The 20611-nt window shown below is 39.4% G+C and overlaps 1 protein-coding gene across 1 annotated transcript in view; it reads left to right on the top strand.

Moving 5' to 3' along the window:
• Positions 1-20611, top strand: part of GPHN (gephyrin) — a 795631-nt gene that overhangs the window by 617032 nt on the left and 157988 nt on the right. The window contains exon 13 of the mRNA XM_042781141.1: positions 18911-19048. Coding sequence (XP_042637075.1) covers positions 18911-19048 — 138 coding nt within the window. The remainder of the gene's footprint in view (positions 1-18910; positions 19049-20611) is intronic.

Genomic DNA, 20611 nt, shown 5'->3' on the forward strand with positions numbered 1-20611 from the left:
CTATTCTGTAGGCATAACTGCACTGTAAGGCACTTGACTGCTAACCAGAAGGCTGGCGGTTCAAACCCACCAGCCACTCCTCGGAAGGAAGCTTGGGCAATCTACTTCCGTAGTGACACTACCTGAGAAACCCAAGGAGGGGTCGTTATGAGTCAAGTCCAACTCCATGGCACATAACAACAACAACAATAATTCTTATTTGAACAAAATGTAAAATAAATAATATAGAGGCTTTGTATTTTTAAAGACAAAACTGATTTCCCTTGGAATAAGTTAAGAGATTTTAGTACTTTAGCTGAAAGAGACTAGCATAATGATTCCGTTGAGTGCGTACTGAAGTAAGGGATTTCCCATGGCTCTATTTTGTAGCTGACTCGGCATTGCTCTCCTTTTTAAGCAACTCTTTTGTGCTGAAATGTTCCGCTACTTCTCAATCCTTGATTCTTAATGGACTTTTAATTTTAAAATAATTTTATCTTAAAGGCATGTTTACGTGAGGATGTTACTATTTTATTGCAGAAATTCTTTATATACTAGAAGAAGAGTCAAGGGGATGCAGATGAAATGAATGTCATTCATTAAAAATTCTTACTAGGAGTATTAAAGAAAATTTGTAGATGTATTAGTGTAAATGCAATTCCAGACTTTCTGTGAGGGTTTGCTTTTCTGTTTCACATATAAAAAGTTTCCTAGTCTTTTTCTGATCAGCTGAACTCTCTGACAATTAGCCTCCGTCTCAGTGATCTTAGCAGTATAGGCACAGGTTTCAGAAATTAGATTTAATTAGGAATTATAATATAATGACTTTCTCCCTTCATAATTCTACTTATTTTTGTATCTCTTTCTTACTCACTTATTTTTAATACCTATACATAAATGTCATGTATTTATCTTTATTGGCATCACTTTAATGTTAATGATTTTAAATATCCTTGAGAAACTTGTGTGTCACCCTACTACCATCAGGTTTGATGAATATTTCCTGTAATGATAGATTCAGTCCATTAAATTCTCTTAGGAATTAAAATATTTCAGGTCTTAAACTTTAATTCTTATTTTAGGAAATAATAAAGCAATTTTTAATTAAGATATGTGGATATAACAAACTTATACCCTCTAAATTTGATGTATTGCCCTAATTAAGGCTTACGTGTAAGCAGAACAAATGGTTTCCTTTTTAGTAAGGATAGGGAGGAGTAGCAGTGTGGTTAAAGTGCTTAGCTGCTAACCAATAGGTCATTGGTTCAAGCAGCTGCTAACCCAAAGATCAGTGGTTTGAACCCACCAGCTGCTCTGTGGGAAAAATATGTGGCGGTCTGCTTCAGTAAAGATTTACAGGCCTGGGGACCCTATAGGGCATTCTACTCTACCTATAGCCTCACTGTGAGTTGGAATCAACTCAAAAGCAGTGGAGATTTCGAGGGATAGACTTCAAAAATTTATTAGCTTCAAACATCTGCCCTCACTGGCTCATCTCATGTAAGAACACATGCTCCAGAGTCAAAGTGCCTCTGTTCAAATCTTGGTTCCTCTGCTTACTGGGTGTATGAACTTGGATAAGTGTTTAGTGTTTCTGTGTCTCAGTTTCTTCGTCTGTGAAATGAGGATAATAGTACCTACCTCATGAATTTTTGTGAGGAATAAATAGTATAGTGCTTGGTGTAAAATTAGCACTCAGTAAATGCTAGTTGTTATTATTACAACACTATGAAGAAGAATGAAGCATCAAAATTGGAGGAAGACTCATTAACAACCTGCAATATACAGATGACACAACCTTGCTTACTTGAAAGTGAAGAGAACTTGAAACACTTACTGATGAAGATCAAAGCCTTCAGTATGGATTACAACTCAACATAAGGAAAACAAAAATCTTCACAAGTGGAACCAATAAGCAACATCATGATAAGTGGAGGAAAGACTGAAGTTCCCGAGGATTTCATTTAACTTGGATCCACAGTAAGCACCCATAGAAGCAGCAGTCAAGAAATCAAGTGATCCATTGCATTGGGCACATCTGCAAAAGACCTTTAAAATGTTAAAAAGCAAAGATGTCACTTTGAAGGCTAAGGTGCACCTGATGCAAGCAAGCCATGGTATTTTCAGTTGCCTCATATGCATGTGAAAGCTGGAGAAAGAGTAAGGAAAAGGAAGACCAGAGTTGATGCCTTTGAATTACGGTGTTGGTTAAAAATATTGAACACACCATGGACTGCCAGAAGAACCAATAAATCTATCATGAAAGAGGTACAGACAGAGTGCACCTTAGAAGCAAAGACAGTGAGACTTTGTCTCACATACTTTGGATGTGTTGTCCGAAGGCCCCAGTCCCTGGAGGAAGACAGTGACTGCAACAGTGAACTAAAACAGCAGTGACTGAGGATGGTACGGGACTGGGCAGTGGTTCATTCTGGTGTACACAGGGCCGCTGTGGGACAAAACTGACTCGATGGCACTTAACAACAGTATCACCTTTATTGTAATTATTTACAGTGAAGACATTGTCTCCCAAAACACTTCCATGAAAATCTATTAACCATTTGGGGTAACAGAGTAAGCCTTTAGAATCCGTGGGTCTTAGATAAATGTACCAGATAATCTGGCTGACACCTTTTAAGACAGATTTAAGAGAATGGATACATACGGAACTATTATTAGAAATAGAGGAACAGGGAGCCCAGCACAAGGTGTGACCTAAAGAAGACAGGTCAAGATTGGTTACTTTTAATCACTCTCTCCTTGAAACATTTATATTCCTTGGCATTCTCCCTCCTAAAGCTCCTTTTGAACTATTTGTCTGCTTTTTCTCCAGCTTCTGTGAGGGCTCCTTTTCTTTGGTCCAATTATGAAATACTGGTATTATTCAGAATTCACTCCTAGACACTCCATTTATATTCTGTACCATCTGTAACTCTAGTCCATCTCTCTCTCCTGAACTTCAGGTTTATATTTGCAAGTGTCTGTTGTAGATCCCTTCTTAGATGTTCTACAATTATCTCATACTCAACACGACCTCTTCACAGTGTGTTCCACAGCCCCTTAAGTCCTGTGGCTTCTACCTCTATCTAATTTAGGCCACCATCATTTCTCTTATTTTTCTAACTTTATAAATTACAAAATGCAGAACACATAAAAATGCACGAGATGAACATAAACAATTTGAAGAATAACAGCAAAGTGAACACCCTGGTCTGGAAACCTAAGAGTGTCTGAAGTCCTTTCGGTAAACCTCCAACATCTCTTTCCTGGAATTCCGCAATTACTGACTAATTAGTTTTCTCCCCTCAAGTGTTATTTTCTTCCACAACAACCAGTTTTATCTTCCTAAAATGCAAATCTGAGCCTGTCACACTCCTTTAATGACTTGTCCTTGGATAAAGGCCTAACTCTAAAATTGCTTGCAATCTGTCCTTTGTTTGCCTCTCGTTTTACTTCTACATGTTCCAGCCACATGAAGCTTTTATTTGCATATACAGTTTTCTCTTTCTCAAAACGTTCCCTGCTTCTTCCCCTTGATAAAACCAAAGCCCAAATCTATGCCATCAAGTCAGTTCCAAGTCATAGTGAGCCTATAGGACAGGGTAGAACTGTCCCATTGAGTTTCCAAGGCTGTGATTTTTTGGAAGCAGACTACCACATCTTTATCCCTCAGAGCAGCTAGTGGGTTCAAAGTGCTGACCTTGCAGTTAGCAGCCCAGCGCTTAACCATTGCACCAGCAGGGCTCCTTCCCCTCAATAACTTCTGCTTATCCTTCATTTCCTCCAGCAGGCTTTTTGCCACCAGCAGCATCACTAAGAGCTGCTAGTGTGCAGTCTGTACCTCCTGAAACTGCCAGAGGGGGTTACACCAAAATGACCTCAGGGTCTGCAATGGCCACAAGCAGACCAGTGCCACAGCAGGAGGGCCTGCCAAGCAGTGGTGTCACTAGGTTGGTGTTCCCATCACCAAGTGCAGTAACTCATCACTATCCCAGCCCCGACTCTCTCCCCCCATCACCCTCTGGTCAAGGTGGTAGCCAGTGGCCTCAGAGCCTACCATTGGGCAGAGACAAAGGTCTGTGCTTTGGCCACTGAGATAGGGGAGGATCTTGGAGAGCCCCCAGGCCAAGGCTAGGCCTGCCTGCTCAGTGCAGCACTCTGCCCTGTGGAAGGGGTGGAGCCAGGCCACTCCACCCACTATGGCAGGGGATTCACCTTCTGGCCTCACCATGAGAGTAGGAGAGTGACACCACTGTTGCCTCCCAAGTCTGAGCAAAATGCTTCTCCTATGTTCTTCTGTAGTCCACCTATTTTACTCTAAACCTATTTGCAGCATAGTATTTTTCTGCCTTGTCTGTTTCCTTCACTCTACTATATGATCCTTGCAATACCTTGTCCATCTTCACTGAAACTCTTCCCAGGATCTTGCTAAGTGACAGCCTCTTTTATAAAACCAACCCATTGTCCTCGAGTTAATTCTGACTCATAGCAACCCTACAGGACAGAGTAGAACTGCCCCATACAGTTTCCAAGGCTGTAATCTTTACAGAAGCAGACTGCCTCGTCTTTACAGAGCAGAGCGGCTGGTGGTTTCCAACACTGACCTTTTGCTTAGCAGCCTGTTGTTTTACCTCTACTCACTTAACCAGTGAATAAATATGGGAGAAGGTGGTCTAGGTGGGCAGAGCAATCCAGGGAGAGCAGACACCCAAAGTAAGAAACCAGAGTGGGAGCAGAGAGCGGAAAAAATAAACAAAGCCAAAACACTAATCTCCTTATTTACTCCTCCTTCTGTTCAAATGATTTGATGCTTTCACTTTGACCCTTAACACTTCATTCTTTTTCCTTACTGCTACCAAAGTTTGGGGAGCTCTGATAGCATAGTGCCTTAAGGCACTTGACTGCTAACCAGAAGGCTGGCGGTTCAAACCCACCAGCCCCTCCTCGGAAGGAAGGTTAGGCAATCCTACTTCCGTAGTGATACTGCCTCCGAAACCCAAGGAGGGGTCGCTATGAGTCGGGGCCGACTCGACGGCAAATAACAAAAACAACAACCTAAGTTTGGGGCCTATTACTACCTCTTGCCTAGAGTATGTTATCAAACTTTTTAGTTCTAGTCTTATGCCCTTCAACATATCCTAGATAGGTAAAACTTCAGGTTAATTTCCTTGCATCTTGCTTTTAAGGAACATGAAATTTTTCTTTTCTTTGTAATCCCCATGAAAGAGAATTTAGAAACAGCCCTTGGAGAAGTATGCCAAATTCTTTTAGTGCTTATTTTTAGAAAAGTCTTCCTAATTCTCTCCTGCTGTAATATAATCCCTTATTCTTTTGATTGGCACTCACTGTATCCAAAAACAGTTGCTTATCATCATTTGAACAATCTTTCCTTACGTAACTAAAGACAATTAGCAGCTTACTTATATAAATATTTATTAACAAATATATTATTTGCAAGTATTGCCTCTCTCAGCTTTTTTTGTCTAATCTTCTGAATAAACCATTTTTTAAAAAAAATATATTTTGATATGGTTTGTTTACTTCTCCAATATTTTTATTTATTTCTCCTTTTTTTTTTTTTTTTTAATTTGTGAAATCAAAAACCAAGCTCACTGCCGTTGAGTCGATTCTGACTCATAGAGACTCCCTTTGGGTTTCCAAGGTGGTAAATCTTTACAGAAGTAGATTGCCCAGTCTTCCTTCCACAGAGTGGCTCGTGTCCCGTTTGAACTGCCAACCTTCTGGTTAGTCAGATGCCTTAGGCACTACAACAGAGCTCCTTAAACTTTATAATAATTCCTTAAGCAGTATTTGCCTTTAATTTAAATTTGGTCCTACTTGTCTTGTTTTCTTAGATTGTCACATTTTTATTTTGTATTAAAACTTGTGAATCATTTATTACCGCTAGTAAATCTTTTCAGCTTCTGCATTGTTTTGGTTACGTAGTGCCGCTCTGACAAGAAAATACTACAAATGAGATGGCTTTAACAAATAGGAGTTTATTCTCTTATAGTTTGGAGGCTTTAAGTCTGAGTTCAGAGTGCTAGGTTCTAGGGGCTGGGTGAAAGCCCCTCAACCTTGGCCTTCAGCTCTGCCTCCTGCTCCCAACCCACTGAAGCTTTTCTTCACTCAGCCAGCCACTGGCTGCTGAGACTGACAAGCCCAAGGTTGGCAAGTAAAAAGGCACAGTCCTGATGTTATCAAACCACATGACAGGCCATTAATTCAAGCCCATTGAAAGTCCCAAGGTTGGCAGAGCATGGCAGACTGCTGAATGACTCAGCTACATGCAGGGTTCAAGCGTCCCATAAGCTAGAGACCATTACCCAAGGCATCTCCTTATATACAGGAAGCAGACCACATCCCTAAGGCAGCTACTCAGTTGCTCACAGTAGATTCCACCATGGAGCTGATTGCCAGTCTCATCATGGGGAATACTACATCCAGCTGCCCAGCCACTCAACCAGGCCCAGCCAAGTTGACACACAGACTTAACTACCACATGCATGGTCAATATATTTTAGTTAACTAAAACATTAAGTTAATGGTTTATTATTGAATTTATCTTGGAACGGACATGAATTCTCCTTCAAAGTCTCTTTTTAATGATGTGCCCTTTTACCACCTGGGTATAATGGGTGAAATTATAGATTCTCATTATCGGATTTATCACCTGTATACTAATGAGTATACAGGTATGCCACAAGGAGTTCTTGTGATGCAGTGGGTAAGGCATTTGGTTGTTAGCCAGTAGGTTGGCAATTCAAACCCGCCAGCCACTCCATGGGAGAAGGATGAGGCAATCTACTTCCATAAAGATATACAGTCTTGGAAACCCTATGGGGGTCTCCGTGAGTTGGAATCTAATCAGTGGCAATGGGTTTGGTTATACTGATGACTCTCCAGTATAGACCTACCTTCTCTCCCAAGCTCCAAACTATTGCATACTAGAATTAAGCCCCTCCTGTCCTGCTAACATCTCACCTCTCTGTCATCAGTAGCCAAATGTGGTATTCTTCCCTCCAAACTATTCCTCCTCCTATTTTGTTTTCTTAGTTAATGATACTCCCTCTTGCCCTAATAATCAAACTTGAAACCTCACTGTTGTATTTACCTTCTTCCCAAAAGCATTATTAGTCACAGAAGCTTCTGATAGGGCTCTTTTAGTACTCTTTTTCCAGTTCCCGTTGTGTTAGTTCAGGCCCTCTTCATCTTTCACATTAGGATTGTAATAGCATACTAACTACTCTACATGGCTCCAGTCTCTCTCCTTTCCAATCCATTATCAGTCAAGTATTACATTTTAAACTATGTGTCAGTTCTATACTGAAAATCACTAATGGTTTTCCATTCAAAATTTGCCCTTAACTGAACTGACCAGCCTACTGCCCTATATGTCATCCCTTTCACCCCAACCTCTAACTTCACTGGGAAGTTCTTCATTCTGTGAAAGTACTTTGAAACCTCTTGTGATTCTGTTCATTCTGTTTCTCCAGTTTCAAATGTCCTTCCTCTTTTTCTCATCATTTGAGCCCCAACTCACTTGTCACCTTCTCTGTGAAACCTTACAATTTGTCTTATCAGAATTAGTTTTTTCCTTTTCTGTGTTATACATAGTTTTTATATATATACATTAAAATAGAAGCATGTACATGGTCTTTTATATATTTTTTTTCCTTTAAACACCCATTGCTGTTGAGTCGATCCCAACTGTTAGTCACCTTTTAGGACAGAATAGAACTGCCCCAATAGGGTTTCCAGGAGCTCTGGTGGCATAGTGCCTAAGGCTTTTGACTGTTAACCAGAAGGCTGGCAATTCAAACCCAACAGCCACTCCTTGGAAGGAAGGTTGGGCAATCTCTTTCTGTGGTGATATTGCCTTGGAAATCCAAGGAGGGGTTGCTACGAGTCGGATGCGACTCAGTGGCAGTGTGTATAGAGTTTCCAAGGCTGTAATCTTTACAGAAGTAGACTGCCATATCATTCTCCCACCAGGCAGCTGGTGGTTTCAAACCACTGGCTTTTTGGTTAGCAGCTGGGCACTTAACCACTGTGCCACCAGGGCTCCTCCTTAAAACACAGCATGATTTTATTCTGTGAAAATTTGGGAGGTAGGAACATTGTCTTATTTATCACAGCATCATTTTCTATACCTAATAAAATGTCTTTTATATCAAAGAAAAAAACAAACTTAAGTGCCACAGAGTTAATTCTGACTCATAGCAACCCCCATTCGGTTTCTGAGATGGTAAATCTTTATAGAAGTAGATTGCTCCATCTTCCTTCTGCAGAGCAGCTGGTGGATTTGAACTACCATCCTTCTGGTTAGCAGTCAAATGCCTTAAGCACGTGCCACTAGAGCTCCGTCTTATATATAGAAAATACTAAATTCATATTTGCTAAATAAAACTGAAGTAGAGAAAAAATTCCTATAGTATGGTACAGGAGGAAGCATACCAAATATAAAATTCAGGAGATTTGAGCTTTTAATCTTGACCTACTGTCTATTTAGATATGTAATTTGGGGCAAATATTTCTCTTTCTGTGGTAGAATTTGTTGTCTACAGAAAATTTTTATGGGTGTCACTTCCATGCTTACAACCCTCAAATGAGTTCCTATGTGACAGAGTAGAACCATACCCTGGATTTTTCAATCAACTTGTTGGTGAACAGCAACAGTATTTACAGAAGCAGATCCCAGGTCTTTCCTCCCACAGAGCCACTGGTGGGCTCAAACCAGCAACCTTTTGGTTAGCAGCCTAACACTTAATCATTGCTCCACTCAAGTTATATATTTTTGTCAGAAAGACCTCATGTGTGACATTGGTGTCCTTCTTAGTGCATGATATTAGGAGTTTAATGATGTTCATTTCGTTGTGTCTCCCAGTTTTCTCTAATGTAAAAATTTTTTCATTCCATGATTAAAAAGTGTCTTATGGGGAAATAATTTCAGACTATATACATATCTTATTTTTCTTAAGATTTTCCCCTTTTGGTTTTAGTATCCATTGCTGATTTTTGCCCGGATCAGTCATTATTACTATGTTTTCCATGTGATAGTTTTCTTATTCTTTCATTTCTTCATTATTAGTTGACATTCTACTATAAAAGAAGAAATTTATTTATTCTCTTCTGTATTTATATTAGTATATACTTATGGATACTTTCATTCAAAGGAAGATAATCTATTATCCTAATTTATTTTGATGCTCCAGTTGTTTCATGGCCAAATGGAACACATTCAAGCTGGCTCCAAGATCTTTTTGACCTATCCTATTGTTATTTGAGTACTTTCTTACTGAAGAGAATTGTGAAGGAAGAGTAGTAATTTGCCACGAAAGCAAAAGGATGAGAGAAAAGTTATTTTAGGGAGAGAGAACATCATATGTCAAGGCAGGAAAATAGGAAATAGTATGATGTCATATGATATATACAATATTATCAATTTTCTAAGTGGTAGACAAATGAGTGATGAGGCTGAAAAGGTAAGCAAGGAAGGACCTTATATTCTTGTCTAAGGAATTCCAGTTTCACCATATGGGTGATAGTGAACTACTGATACAGACAACAAACATTTTGCAAGAACGCTGCTCTGTTTTGTAATCTTTATGCACAGAAATTCCAGGAGTATTTTCTTTTCATTTTTCTTATTCAGCCTAGGAAAATAATACAGCCTTTCAGCCACGCTTTCCAGGTTTTGTCAGAAATGTTATGATACTCATTATATGGAATAAACAAGTAGAAAACTTATAAAACTGTTAAACTTAAGAAATTATCTTCAGATATGCAAAGTGCATTGAAGTCCTGGGCCTATGAACCTTACCATTGCCAGTCTTTCAAGAGAGCTTTGGACCCAATTTTTCTTAGTTTTTGAGGTTTATCTGAAAGACAAAATGCTTTGTACACCTGAACCACAACATTTTTTTGATTACCAGAGACCCTAACTATTTAACCTGAGCATATTAGTATCATCTTTGCTCTTTTCTAGGAAAGCTACTTATGGTCTTGAGTGGTTTGCTTTTCAGAATGATCCAGGAAGTAGAAATACAATGAATTTGAGCCACAAATACTGTGAGAAATATGGGCAGTAGAGGGTCAGCAAAAAAGGGGAGGCCCATCAGCAAGGTGCATTGGCTCAGTGGCTGTAACAGTGGGCTCACACATAGCAACAGTCATGAGGATGGCTTAGGACCAAGCAGCATTCTCTTACATATACGCTCGCTATAAGTCAGAACCCACTCAATGGCACCTGACACCACCACCAATATTAATAGAGCAGAAAAAGAAAATTTCCTTTTGAGATTTTTGGAATATCCAAAAAATTAATAATGATTTACAATTTTGCTGGTTGTTTTGAAGAATAAGGTATTCTCCTGAGGTGTTACATTTAATCAAGAACATCTTGTTTCTAATATATTCTGTTCTGTGATATGAAAACATCTTTTCTTCATTTACTTTTAATATAAAAAATGGATTTCCAAGCCAAGATGAAACATTTTATATTAAGAATTTGCAGGACAAACCTCTGAAACTATTGCCCTGAGATAATCTTTAAACCTTGAACCAAAAATATCCCCTGAATGCTTCTAAAAACAAAACAGTACTTTAGCTTAACATAATAGCTTAGTACAGAATATCTCCCTTGAGCATTATACTGTGTAACGTCTATCCATATGGGATCAAATTGACAGTAGCCATCAAAAGATCACATAGAAACCTTAGGCAGCAGTGAGTTTATGTCAATTGGTAAGAAAACTCAGAAAAGGAGGGTGACAATGGCAATACAACTGAAAAAATGTAATCAGTGTCTCTGAGATGTAAATGTAGAAACTTGAATTAGTGTATTTATGTTTTTGCTGTTTACTCTGAACAGTGACAAAAAAAAAGTTGTTGTTGTTTTTTTTTTTTAAGAGTTGGCAGATTAAAAAAGATGGTGGTATAGTTTCTAAGACATTTGGCTGCTAATCTGAAGGCTGGTGGTTCAAACCCACCAGCCACTCCTCAGAAGGAAGATAGGGCAATCTACTTCTGTAGAGATACTGCCTCGGAAACCCAAGGAGGGGTCGCTATGAGTCAGATCCGACTTGACAGCTGTGAGTTTTAGTAAAGTAGGGAAAAACAGTATCACTGGTACAAACAGCAGCATTTCCAACAATGACCATACCACAAGCAAGAGGTTAGTGGTACATGACAAAGATCCTTATTGCTACTTTTTGCTCAGTATAAAGGAAGCCATTTGTACTCTGTGCCCCCTTGGAAGCTTTTAAATCATAGACATTGTGCTATTATTATTTAAACATGTCATGGATGATGGCAATCCTGAGTGAACCTGTATTCTTTTTGCACTGAGTCCTTGCATATAGTCTCTTTAGTGACTTTAAGTGCTGCAATGAAGAAAGGAAATCTCAATAACATTTTGAGAATTGTCCCTGCAAAGCTGTTGAACTAAAATACTGTCAACCAATATTTAATTTATGAAACAGAAAATATAAAAGAATAAGTTAAATCTTACTTATGGAAATTAGGCTTACTAGAGAAACCCTTAGATCACAATTCTGTGGCTAATTTAGAATTGCTTTAATCCTAGAAATGTACTTCAGAAAGTTAAGTCCATTGCAGATAAATTCTGTCAATTTGGTGGTGGCGTTAGTTGCCATCAAGTCGATGCCTACTCGTGGCAGCCCCGTGTGGTGCAGAGTACAGCTGCCCCAGAGGGTTTTCTAGGCTGTAATGTCAACAGGAGCAGATCGCCAGTACTTTCCTTCTGCAGTACCACTGGGTGGGTTTGAACTTCACCCTTTAGTTTAGCAATAGAGTGCAAACCACTTGTGCCACCTAGGGACCTTACTGTCAACTTAGACGTTAGAACAGTTCAACCTGTTACACTTTGCTCAGTTCAGACCGCTGCTACTGGGAAGAATGTCTAGACTCCCACACACACACTCCCACCCCCATAGAAAGGTCCAGTATCCTAAGCACTTAGTAGTTTATGGTTCCCAAATTAGCTAACCTACCTACAAATTGTCAGTAACAGACATCATCATCAGCTAATTTTACTACTGTGTATTAAAATAAATATTCCCCTAAACACTATCATCTTCTCTGTAGGACATGTGTTTGTTGTTAGTGTTTTGTTTTGTTTTGTTTTATAGTGTGGGTATCTTGAGTGAAATCAGTGTCCTCACAGATCTGCCTTGTGACCATTGGTATTCCTTTGCAAATAAGCTATCAGAATATATTTCTGGCCAAAAAATAGTTTTTGCTCTATAAGAAACTATTTTCTTCATTCAAAAAACAAACTTCCTTTTATTATAGCCTTCTTACTTATTTTAAAATCATTCTTTTCCTTCCTTTTCTACTTCTACCTGAATGGATTTTATGGGCCATTCAATAAAAACTGGCTGCTTAACTATAGCTCACCTATACTTAGAGACAAAGTGGATGCTTTTTTCTCCTCAATTTTTTTTCTCTTGTATCAGAATTCTCTGCTAGGCTTAAAATTAAGAAAAAGGATAATGTGATAGGGAGAACATTTCTAGATCCTTTTACCTACTTGATTGAGTTCTCTAACAGCTAAAGATTAAAGAAGAGTTGATGCCTTTGAATTGTGGTGTTGGCAAAGAATACTGAAAATGCCATGGCTTGACAGACGAACAAATCTCCTCTGGAAGAAGTGCAGCTTGAATGCTCATAGAAGTGAGGACGGCCAGACTTCATCTCACCTACTTTGGTCATGTTACCAGAAGGGGCCATTCCCTGGAGAATGATATCATGCTTGGTAAAGTAGAGGGTAGGGAGCTCTAATGGCTTAGTGCCTAAGGCATTTGACTGCTAACCAGAAGGCAGGCGGTTCAAGCCCACCAGCCACTCCTTGGAAGGAAGGTTAGGCAGTCTACTTGCGTAGTGATACTGCCTCAGAAATCCAAGGAGGGGTCGCTATGAGTTGGATCTGACTCCATGGCAGTGAGTTTGGTTTTGGTTTTTTTGAAAGTAGAGGGTCAGTGAAGAAGGGGAAAGCCCTCAACGAAATGGATTGACATAGTGGCTACAATGATGGGCTCAAGCACAGCAAGGATTGTGAGGATGGTCCAGAACCGAGTAATGTGTCGTTCTTTTGTATGTTGGGTCACTGTGAGTCCAGCCAACTCCACGGCACCTAACAACAACAGTGGCCCATGGCAATAAATGCTTTATGGGTTGTAACTTGCAAAATAAGACAAGTCAGAGATAACTGTTTACAGGTATCTGTCTGTCTGCATTGTGCAAGCAGACAGACTGTGCTTCAAACTCCCAGCCAGCCCTAAGACTGCTAGGAATGAGACACGCATAGCCACTGGCATCAGCCACTCTACTACATTCATCTGTGATCTAGCCAGGCACAGAAGACAATGTTGGCAAAGTGAAAATCATTATTATTTATGAAAAGCAAATGGTAAACAGTAAAAACAGATTCTCAAAGGAGAACAACTTATCTTTCCCCAAATTACCCTTGACCATCTGTGTCACTGAGCCAGTGCTCTGTGGTTCAGGTTAGATGTCAGTTGCTGTCTTCATGTTACCACTGCCTCTGGCTCCCACCACATTGTGCTGTTCAAGTCCTGTACAACGCCCAAGGTTTCTGCTCTGCAGCTGAACCTCGATGGTCTCTGGTTCTCACTCTGCTGCTAGGCCATTCTGCGTCTTTGCTGCAGGCTCCTGTCATGTTACCAGGCCTGTGAGGTTCTCTTGCCACCATACTACCTGGATCTCCCCTGCCTGGGGGAAGGCATGCAACCCCTGCATGGTATACTCAGGCCTCTCTTGCCCTGCAAGAGCAACAAGCAAATGTTACAGTTCTTTTAGCTCTGCTACCAAGCCTCCTACCCAGAGGCATCTGGCTCCACCCCACTGTAGCAAGACCCTGTACAGGATCCTTTGAGGCAACCTGTGCAGGGCACACTCAGGCCTCAGCCCTGCACAGGCAAGTGTTACCCCTATTTTAGCTCCACCAGCAAGCTTCCTGCCCAAAAGCACTCAGCTCTCACTCTGTGGGCCAGCAAGCCCACCATAGCTATCTCTCACAGTCCTATGCTATCTTCAACATTCACTCTTTCTTCTGGGTGTAGGAGGTTCTCAGCACAGAGACCCTGGGTCCAAAGGATGCTCTGCTTCAGACTCTTCTCGATTGTTAGGGTTGCCAAAACCTCTGTGAGATCCTTACATTCAATTTCAAAGTATGACCCTCCCAGTAGGACCATTAACTGACCATTTACCTCTCTAGACCCCAATTCACTCAGTTGTCCCAGCCAATCATTTTGTGGGAATTATAAGACCATGGATCGAAAGGCCATATAAAAGTGATTAATTTCACTGTACTATGTTTAAGTGTTAAGAAGCTTCTTGTAAATCATTGGTGTCAACATCAGATAATAGTTCTGATTGTTTTTCATTTTTCAAAAATTGAAACATAACTATTTGCTCTCCAAATTTATATTCAAATGTGTGCCTTCTTAAAACGGGCTGCCATCAGCTAGTTTTGGGGAGACCTCTGTAAGAGGTCCAGAGCTGTACATATGAGTTTTGTGTGTCCTCAACCCCGGCCTGCAACTACTGGTGCCTCTTTGTGTATGTCCCCTGTGTTAGCCTTGGAGCATTGTTTGTCTACTTTTGATTTGAAAATGAGAACATTGGATCTCCAAGGTCAGTGATTTTCAAAGTTACTTTAACTACACATTTCTGTTACATTGAATCTTACATGCATTTGGTGAGGGATACAACAGAACTAAGTGTGTTAATGTTATTTAGTATTTACTTTTACTTAAAAAGACTGACTACTGTTTATTTCATTCATTTCCTTCCTGTGTGGAGAAGACAGGTGACAAATATTTTCTTATGTTTTGAAGGCTAAACTTTTTTTAATGATGAAGTAACTTACTGCTCCTTCTATGTGATTTAGGGTGGGTCGTGAATGAGAAGAAGCCTCTTGGTACATATACCATCCACCCACTGCCATTGAGTCAATTCTGACTCATAGCGACCCCCATTTAGTTTCCAAGGCTGCAGATCTTTATGGAAGTAGACTGCCTCATCTTCCTCCCACAGAGCAGCTGGTGGGTTTCAGCTGCCAACCAAATTGGCACATGCAAGTGCCCATTAAATATTTGTTGAAAACAAACACATACACACATACCTACCTGCTAATGTGCCAGACAGTTAAAATACTCCTACTTTGAGATTTCCTTTCAGTTAATTTATTATATATCCAGAAGGTCTGGTCTCAGTGTTGACATGCAAGTAGTTTAGCCAGGGAGCAGTATTAACCCATTAGCATCAAAGCGTGGATTATTCATCCAGTGAGGCAGTTACTTGCGATGCAAATTCTATAAATATTGAAGGGTTTAGACAAGCAAAAAGGGAAAAGCAGGAAGCATTGCTTTGCTTTTCCCTTCTGTTACGGGTTGAATTATGGCCCCAAAATATGTGTCAATTTGGCTGGCCCAGGATTCTCATTATTATGTAATTATCCACCATTTTGTGATCTAATATAATTATCCCATGTGTTGTAAATTCTAACCTCTATGATGTTAATAAGGCAGGATTATCGGCAATTATGTTAATGAGGCAAGATACAGTCTACAGGATTAGACTGTTTTGAGTCAATCTCTTGGGATATAAAAGAGATTGAGCAAGCCAGGAGAGATCAGAGGGACCTCAGCACCACCAGAAAAGACAGCCCTGTAGCACCAGAGTGCATCCTTTGAACCCAGGGTCTCTGTGTGGGAGCATCTTAGATCCAGGGGGAGATTGATGGCAAGACACACGTCCATCTGCAAGGGGTGCTGGGCCCAGAGATGCTGAAAGGAGACAAAGCCCTTCCCCCAGTGCCGACAGAGAGAAGCCCTCCCCTAGAGCCGGCACTCTGAATTCAGACTTCTGGCCTCCTAAACTGAGAGAGAATAAATTTCTGTTTAAAACCACCAACTGGTGTTATTTCTGTTATAGCAGCACTAGATAACTACTACACCTCCCCAGCTTTGCTTTGTTGAGTACTTGCTATAATTATAAAGAAGATACTATTCTAAAAGTGGCAAAGGATAGAAAGATTAATAAGGAATAGACCCTGCCCTCAAGGACTTTACAATCTACATACAAAGGTAAGGTGACTATTTAATTATCTGTAACACAAGATAGTGGTAAGTGCCATACAGAAATATAAACAAGATAAAAAATTATTTCAGACATGGGAGAGATTTTTTTCACCCTGATACATATCCACACTGCAATTTTTGGAGAAAAAAGAGAGATGGAGAGAGAATGAGAATTAGGAATTTACCAATTTCTACAGTTAGAAAATCATCGAGTAGTATACCGCCCTCTTTCTCTTATACTTATTTATTTATTTTTATTTCTTTATCTGCTGAGCTGTAATATTTTTCATGGCAGGGTATATCTTATTCTATGTATCCATAGTTTCTAGCTGTGCCTGGTTCATAAAATGTACTCAATGAATATTTATTAAATGGATGTGTCTATCACTGTTAATCAAAATTGCTTTCTAATTAAAAATTTCTTTGCTATTACCAACATATTCAACAGATAAACCTTGTTCAATTAAAAGGTATAATTTTCTCCTTAGAAACTAAACATATTTAAAAGAAACCACTTGTATGATTATATACAATTTTTTTAAAAGAAAGTAAAGTACATTTCAGAAAAAGCAGATCTAAGACCTGTAAGTCTAAATGAAAATTAGAAGCAGTTATCCCTGTCATTTGCTCCATTCTCACCATTATCCTTACAGTGTGCTTTATGCTATCTAAATGACGAGGCCAGAACCTCAGTGAAAGTAAGTTATAACTGCAGTTACATTTCAATTGTAAGTAAGTGATAAATCACACATAATCCTCTTTTTAAGTCCTCACATACACTTTTGACTAGAAGATGATATTAAAATTTAGTACTAAATGATCTCTGAGGTCCTTCAAGCTTTGAAAATGTTGTGATTTTAGAATTGCTCATGGGGAGAAATGTCATAGTAAGAGTGTGATCATCTTTACATGTCTTTTTCTTTGGCTACTATGACAGTGTCACTCATCTTATGATGGAAACTCTTTGGGGTTGTATCTTTAAGCCAATTCTGTGAACATGTCTGGAGTAGGGGTGAGGAGGGCTTCTAAATTTAATAAGGAATGGCCAGGAACTCATAGACTACTGGGGGATGTTTGCAGCCATTATTTGGTGATTTAAAGAGATGGGAACTTACTTGTCTCACATGTCAAAAGCCTGGAGGCAGGCTGTCCGGGACTTGTACAACGACTCATCATTGTCATCAAGGACTCAGGATCTTTTTCTTCTTATGTTTCCATGCTTATTATGTAGACTTCCACACTTATGGTTGAAAAATGGCTACAGCACCTCTCAGTATCCAACCATTTTTTATTATTATTATTTGTAATTAGAAGCCTGCTCCAGGAACTTACTTTCATATCTCATTGGCCAGAACTATAACAAGTGGCCACTCTTAGATGCAAAGTGTCAAAAAAGAAAAAAAAAAAAGAAGCAAGTTGTGGATGATAGTGAGGACAGCTGACCAAATGTATCTGTAGTTACTCCTTTTACCGTTTACCTTTTGAGCTGAAGATCTATGAGATTCCAAGGAGAAGCCCAAGTTATTTATGTTTGAGGATACAGTGCCCCAAGAAGTTCTCTTTTTGTTGTTAAATAATTCATTTTTAATTGAAAAATATTTCTGTTGCCCACTATGTACCACATACTCCAGATACTGTTTTAGGCATTGGGGATAAAAACAGTGAAGAAAACAGACAAACTCTCTGCTCGTATGGAGCTTACCGTTTACTGAGGAAAGAAAGGATACACACACACACACACACACACACACGCCAATGAAGAAAAGTAAAGTAGAGTAACAGAGCAGGGCTGGGTGCTATTCTATATAGAATGTTCAGCATAGGCCTCTCTGATGAGGTAATATTTGAGCAGAAACCTGAAAGATAAGAGGAATGGATAAAGCAATCCAGGCAGAGGAAGCAGTGAGTGCCAGGGCCCTGAGAGGAGATGTGTTTGGCATCCTTAAGGAAAAGCAGTGAACCAGTGTGGCTGGAGCACAGTGAAGAAGAGGAAAATGGTGGATGAGATGGGCCTTGTAGACCATAGCAAAGATTTTAGTTTAAGTGAAGTGGGAAGTCATTAGAGGGTTGTAAGCAGGAGCTAGCATGATCTGACTTATAATTTAAATGGATGGCTATAACTCTTATGTGGAGAATAAATTGTAGTAGGACATGGATAGAAGCAAAGGAACCAGTTAGGAGATTTTTCAGTTTCCTAGGAAATAAATGATAGTTTGGACTAATGTGATAGTAGTGGAGATGGTGAGAAATTACCAAATTCTAAACTTCAAAGGTAGTTTAGAAATAGTTGTGACGAAAGGGAAGAATCAAGGATGTCTTCAAGGTTTTGGCCTAATAACTAGAAAAATAAGAGTTGCTATATAGACAGGAATTGCAGGAAAATGAGGTATCATGTGGGTGGGATAGGAGAATGGGAATCAAAGATTTGATTTTATGCATGTTATGTTTGAGATATTTGTTACATTCCAAGTGCATATTGGGTTATGTACAAGTCTGGAGATGTATATTATCTACCAGCTATTAGATGATAGAAAAATCTAGAGTTGAGGACAGAGGTTGGGATTGGAGATAAAAAAAAATTAGGAGTCAGTGTATGAGTGGTATCTAATACCAAATCTACTTCCGTAATGATACTGCTTCGGAAACCCAAGGAGTGGTCGCTATGAGTCGGGTCTGACTCAATGGCATATAACAACAACAATATTAAGTCACTTAGGACATTTGAAATTGGGAGTTATTGATATTTACAAGTGATTCTTAATCAGTGTTTCAGCACATATTCTCTTAATTCTCTTCCTGTGTAGGTCATAGTGCTGTTGATATCACCAAGGTGGCTAGAAGGCACCGCATGTCTCCATTTCCTCTGACATCTATGGACAAAGCCTTCATTACAGTCTTGGAGATGACTCCGGTGCTTGGGACAGAAATCATCAACTATAGAGGTACTATTATATTTGCCCTTTGTCCTTTCTTTTCTTCATTTTTTCCCAAATAACACATAAAATTAACACAGGTTTCTGAAATAGAAGGCTATTAATTATCCTCACAATTATTGCTATCATACTTTTTGTTTCTTATTTCTACTGAACTCTAAGGTAAGTCTGAAAGGTATACAGAGTAAAACACCCATTGTTCTTAACAACAACAACAACAATGATGACCATAGGATCATCATGAAATGAAATACTGTCTGGCCCTGCCCCATCCCCATGATCAATTGTGGATCAGATCATTGAGCTGCACGGGGTTTTCATTGGATAATTTTTGGGAACAGATTTCCAGCCCTCTTCCCTAATCTGTCTCAGTTTAAGCTTCACTTAAAGCTCTTCAGCATCATAGCAGCACACAAGCCTCCCCTGACAAGTGGGAGATGCAGGAGGTGTGTTGACTGGGAATCAAACTCACATCTCTGGCATGAAGGGCAGGAGTTCTACCACTGAACCACTAAGGCCTCGAAGTATTCACAAGCCCTTCTTTTCATAAAATAGGAAAATATCAGCTGTATTGCTGCTGCCCATCAAAATACCAATACTCTGAACCCTGGGTGGTGCAGTAGTTAGTGCACTTAGCCGCTCATCGAAAGGCTGGCTGGCAATTGTCTACCCAGAAGGGCCCTGGGGGAAAGGCCCAACGGTCTACTTCAGAAAAATAAGCCATTGGAAATTCCATGGAGCAATCCAATTTTTTGACACACATGGAGTCACCATGAGTTGAAATCTACTTGATGGCAAATGAAAGACAAGACTATAACCATTAAGTGAAGAATATAGTTAACCCTGAATCTGTCTAATACCTTTTCTTTCAGAAGTGGGAGATAACTAATGTGTCTTGTAATCATGTGTTCCTGTTGTGGAAAACATGTATAAAAAATGTAAAAAGTAAATTAATTTGTCCGTGGAATTACTAAGCAACAGTCTGATCTCACTTTTTCTGCTGTGTCTGCCTTCTCATTTTCTGCTCGCAGTGCATTGAGAGCAGCTCATAAAAAAAGACCAGAGAAAGGTAGTCTTCCCCACTGTTTATACTTTTTAATCAGCAACTTCCATCTCTAAAAGTTCAGCATAGAAGTTATTTTTAGTGCATTTGGAATGAAATAAAGCTTCTTAATTGTTTACTCATGCTACTAAAAATAACATAAAAGGATTGATTTTGTAAATAAAGGACTTCATTCATAGGATCTTAAAATACTCAAATTGGACTATGCATTCGAGGCCAGCATCATTTGTTAAAGACAACTGTCCCATTTAGTGGGTTTCAGCCCTTTGTTAAAGATCACCTGTCCATGGGTAGATGGATTTACTTCTGAGTTCTCAATTCTGTTCCACTTATCTATGTATTTGTCATTGTACCAGTACCAAGCTGTTTTGATTACTATAGCTATGTAGCAGATTTTGAGATCAAGAAGTGTGAGGCCTCCTACTTTGTTCTTCTTTAGTAGTACTTTGCTTATTCAGGGTCTCTTTCCTTTCTATATAAAGTTGGCAATTAGTTTTTCTATCTCTTTA

This window comes from Orycteropus afer, unplaced genomic scaffold (genome assembly GCF_000298275.1).
Source record: "Orycteropus afer afer isolate SDZICR_OR568_19922 unplaced genomic scaffold, OryAfe1.0 scaffold00088, whole genome shotgun sequence".
NCBI classification, from domain to species: domain Eukaryota; kingdom Metazoa; phylum Chordata; class Mammalia; order Tubulidentata; family Orycteropodidae; genus Orycteropus; species Orycteropus afer.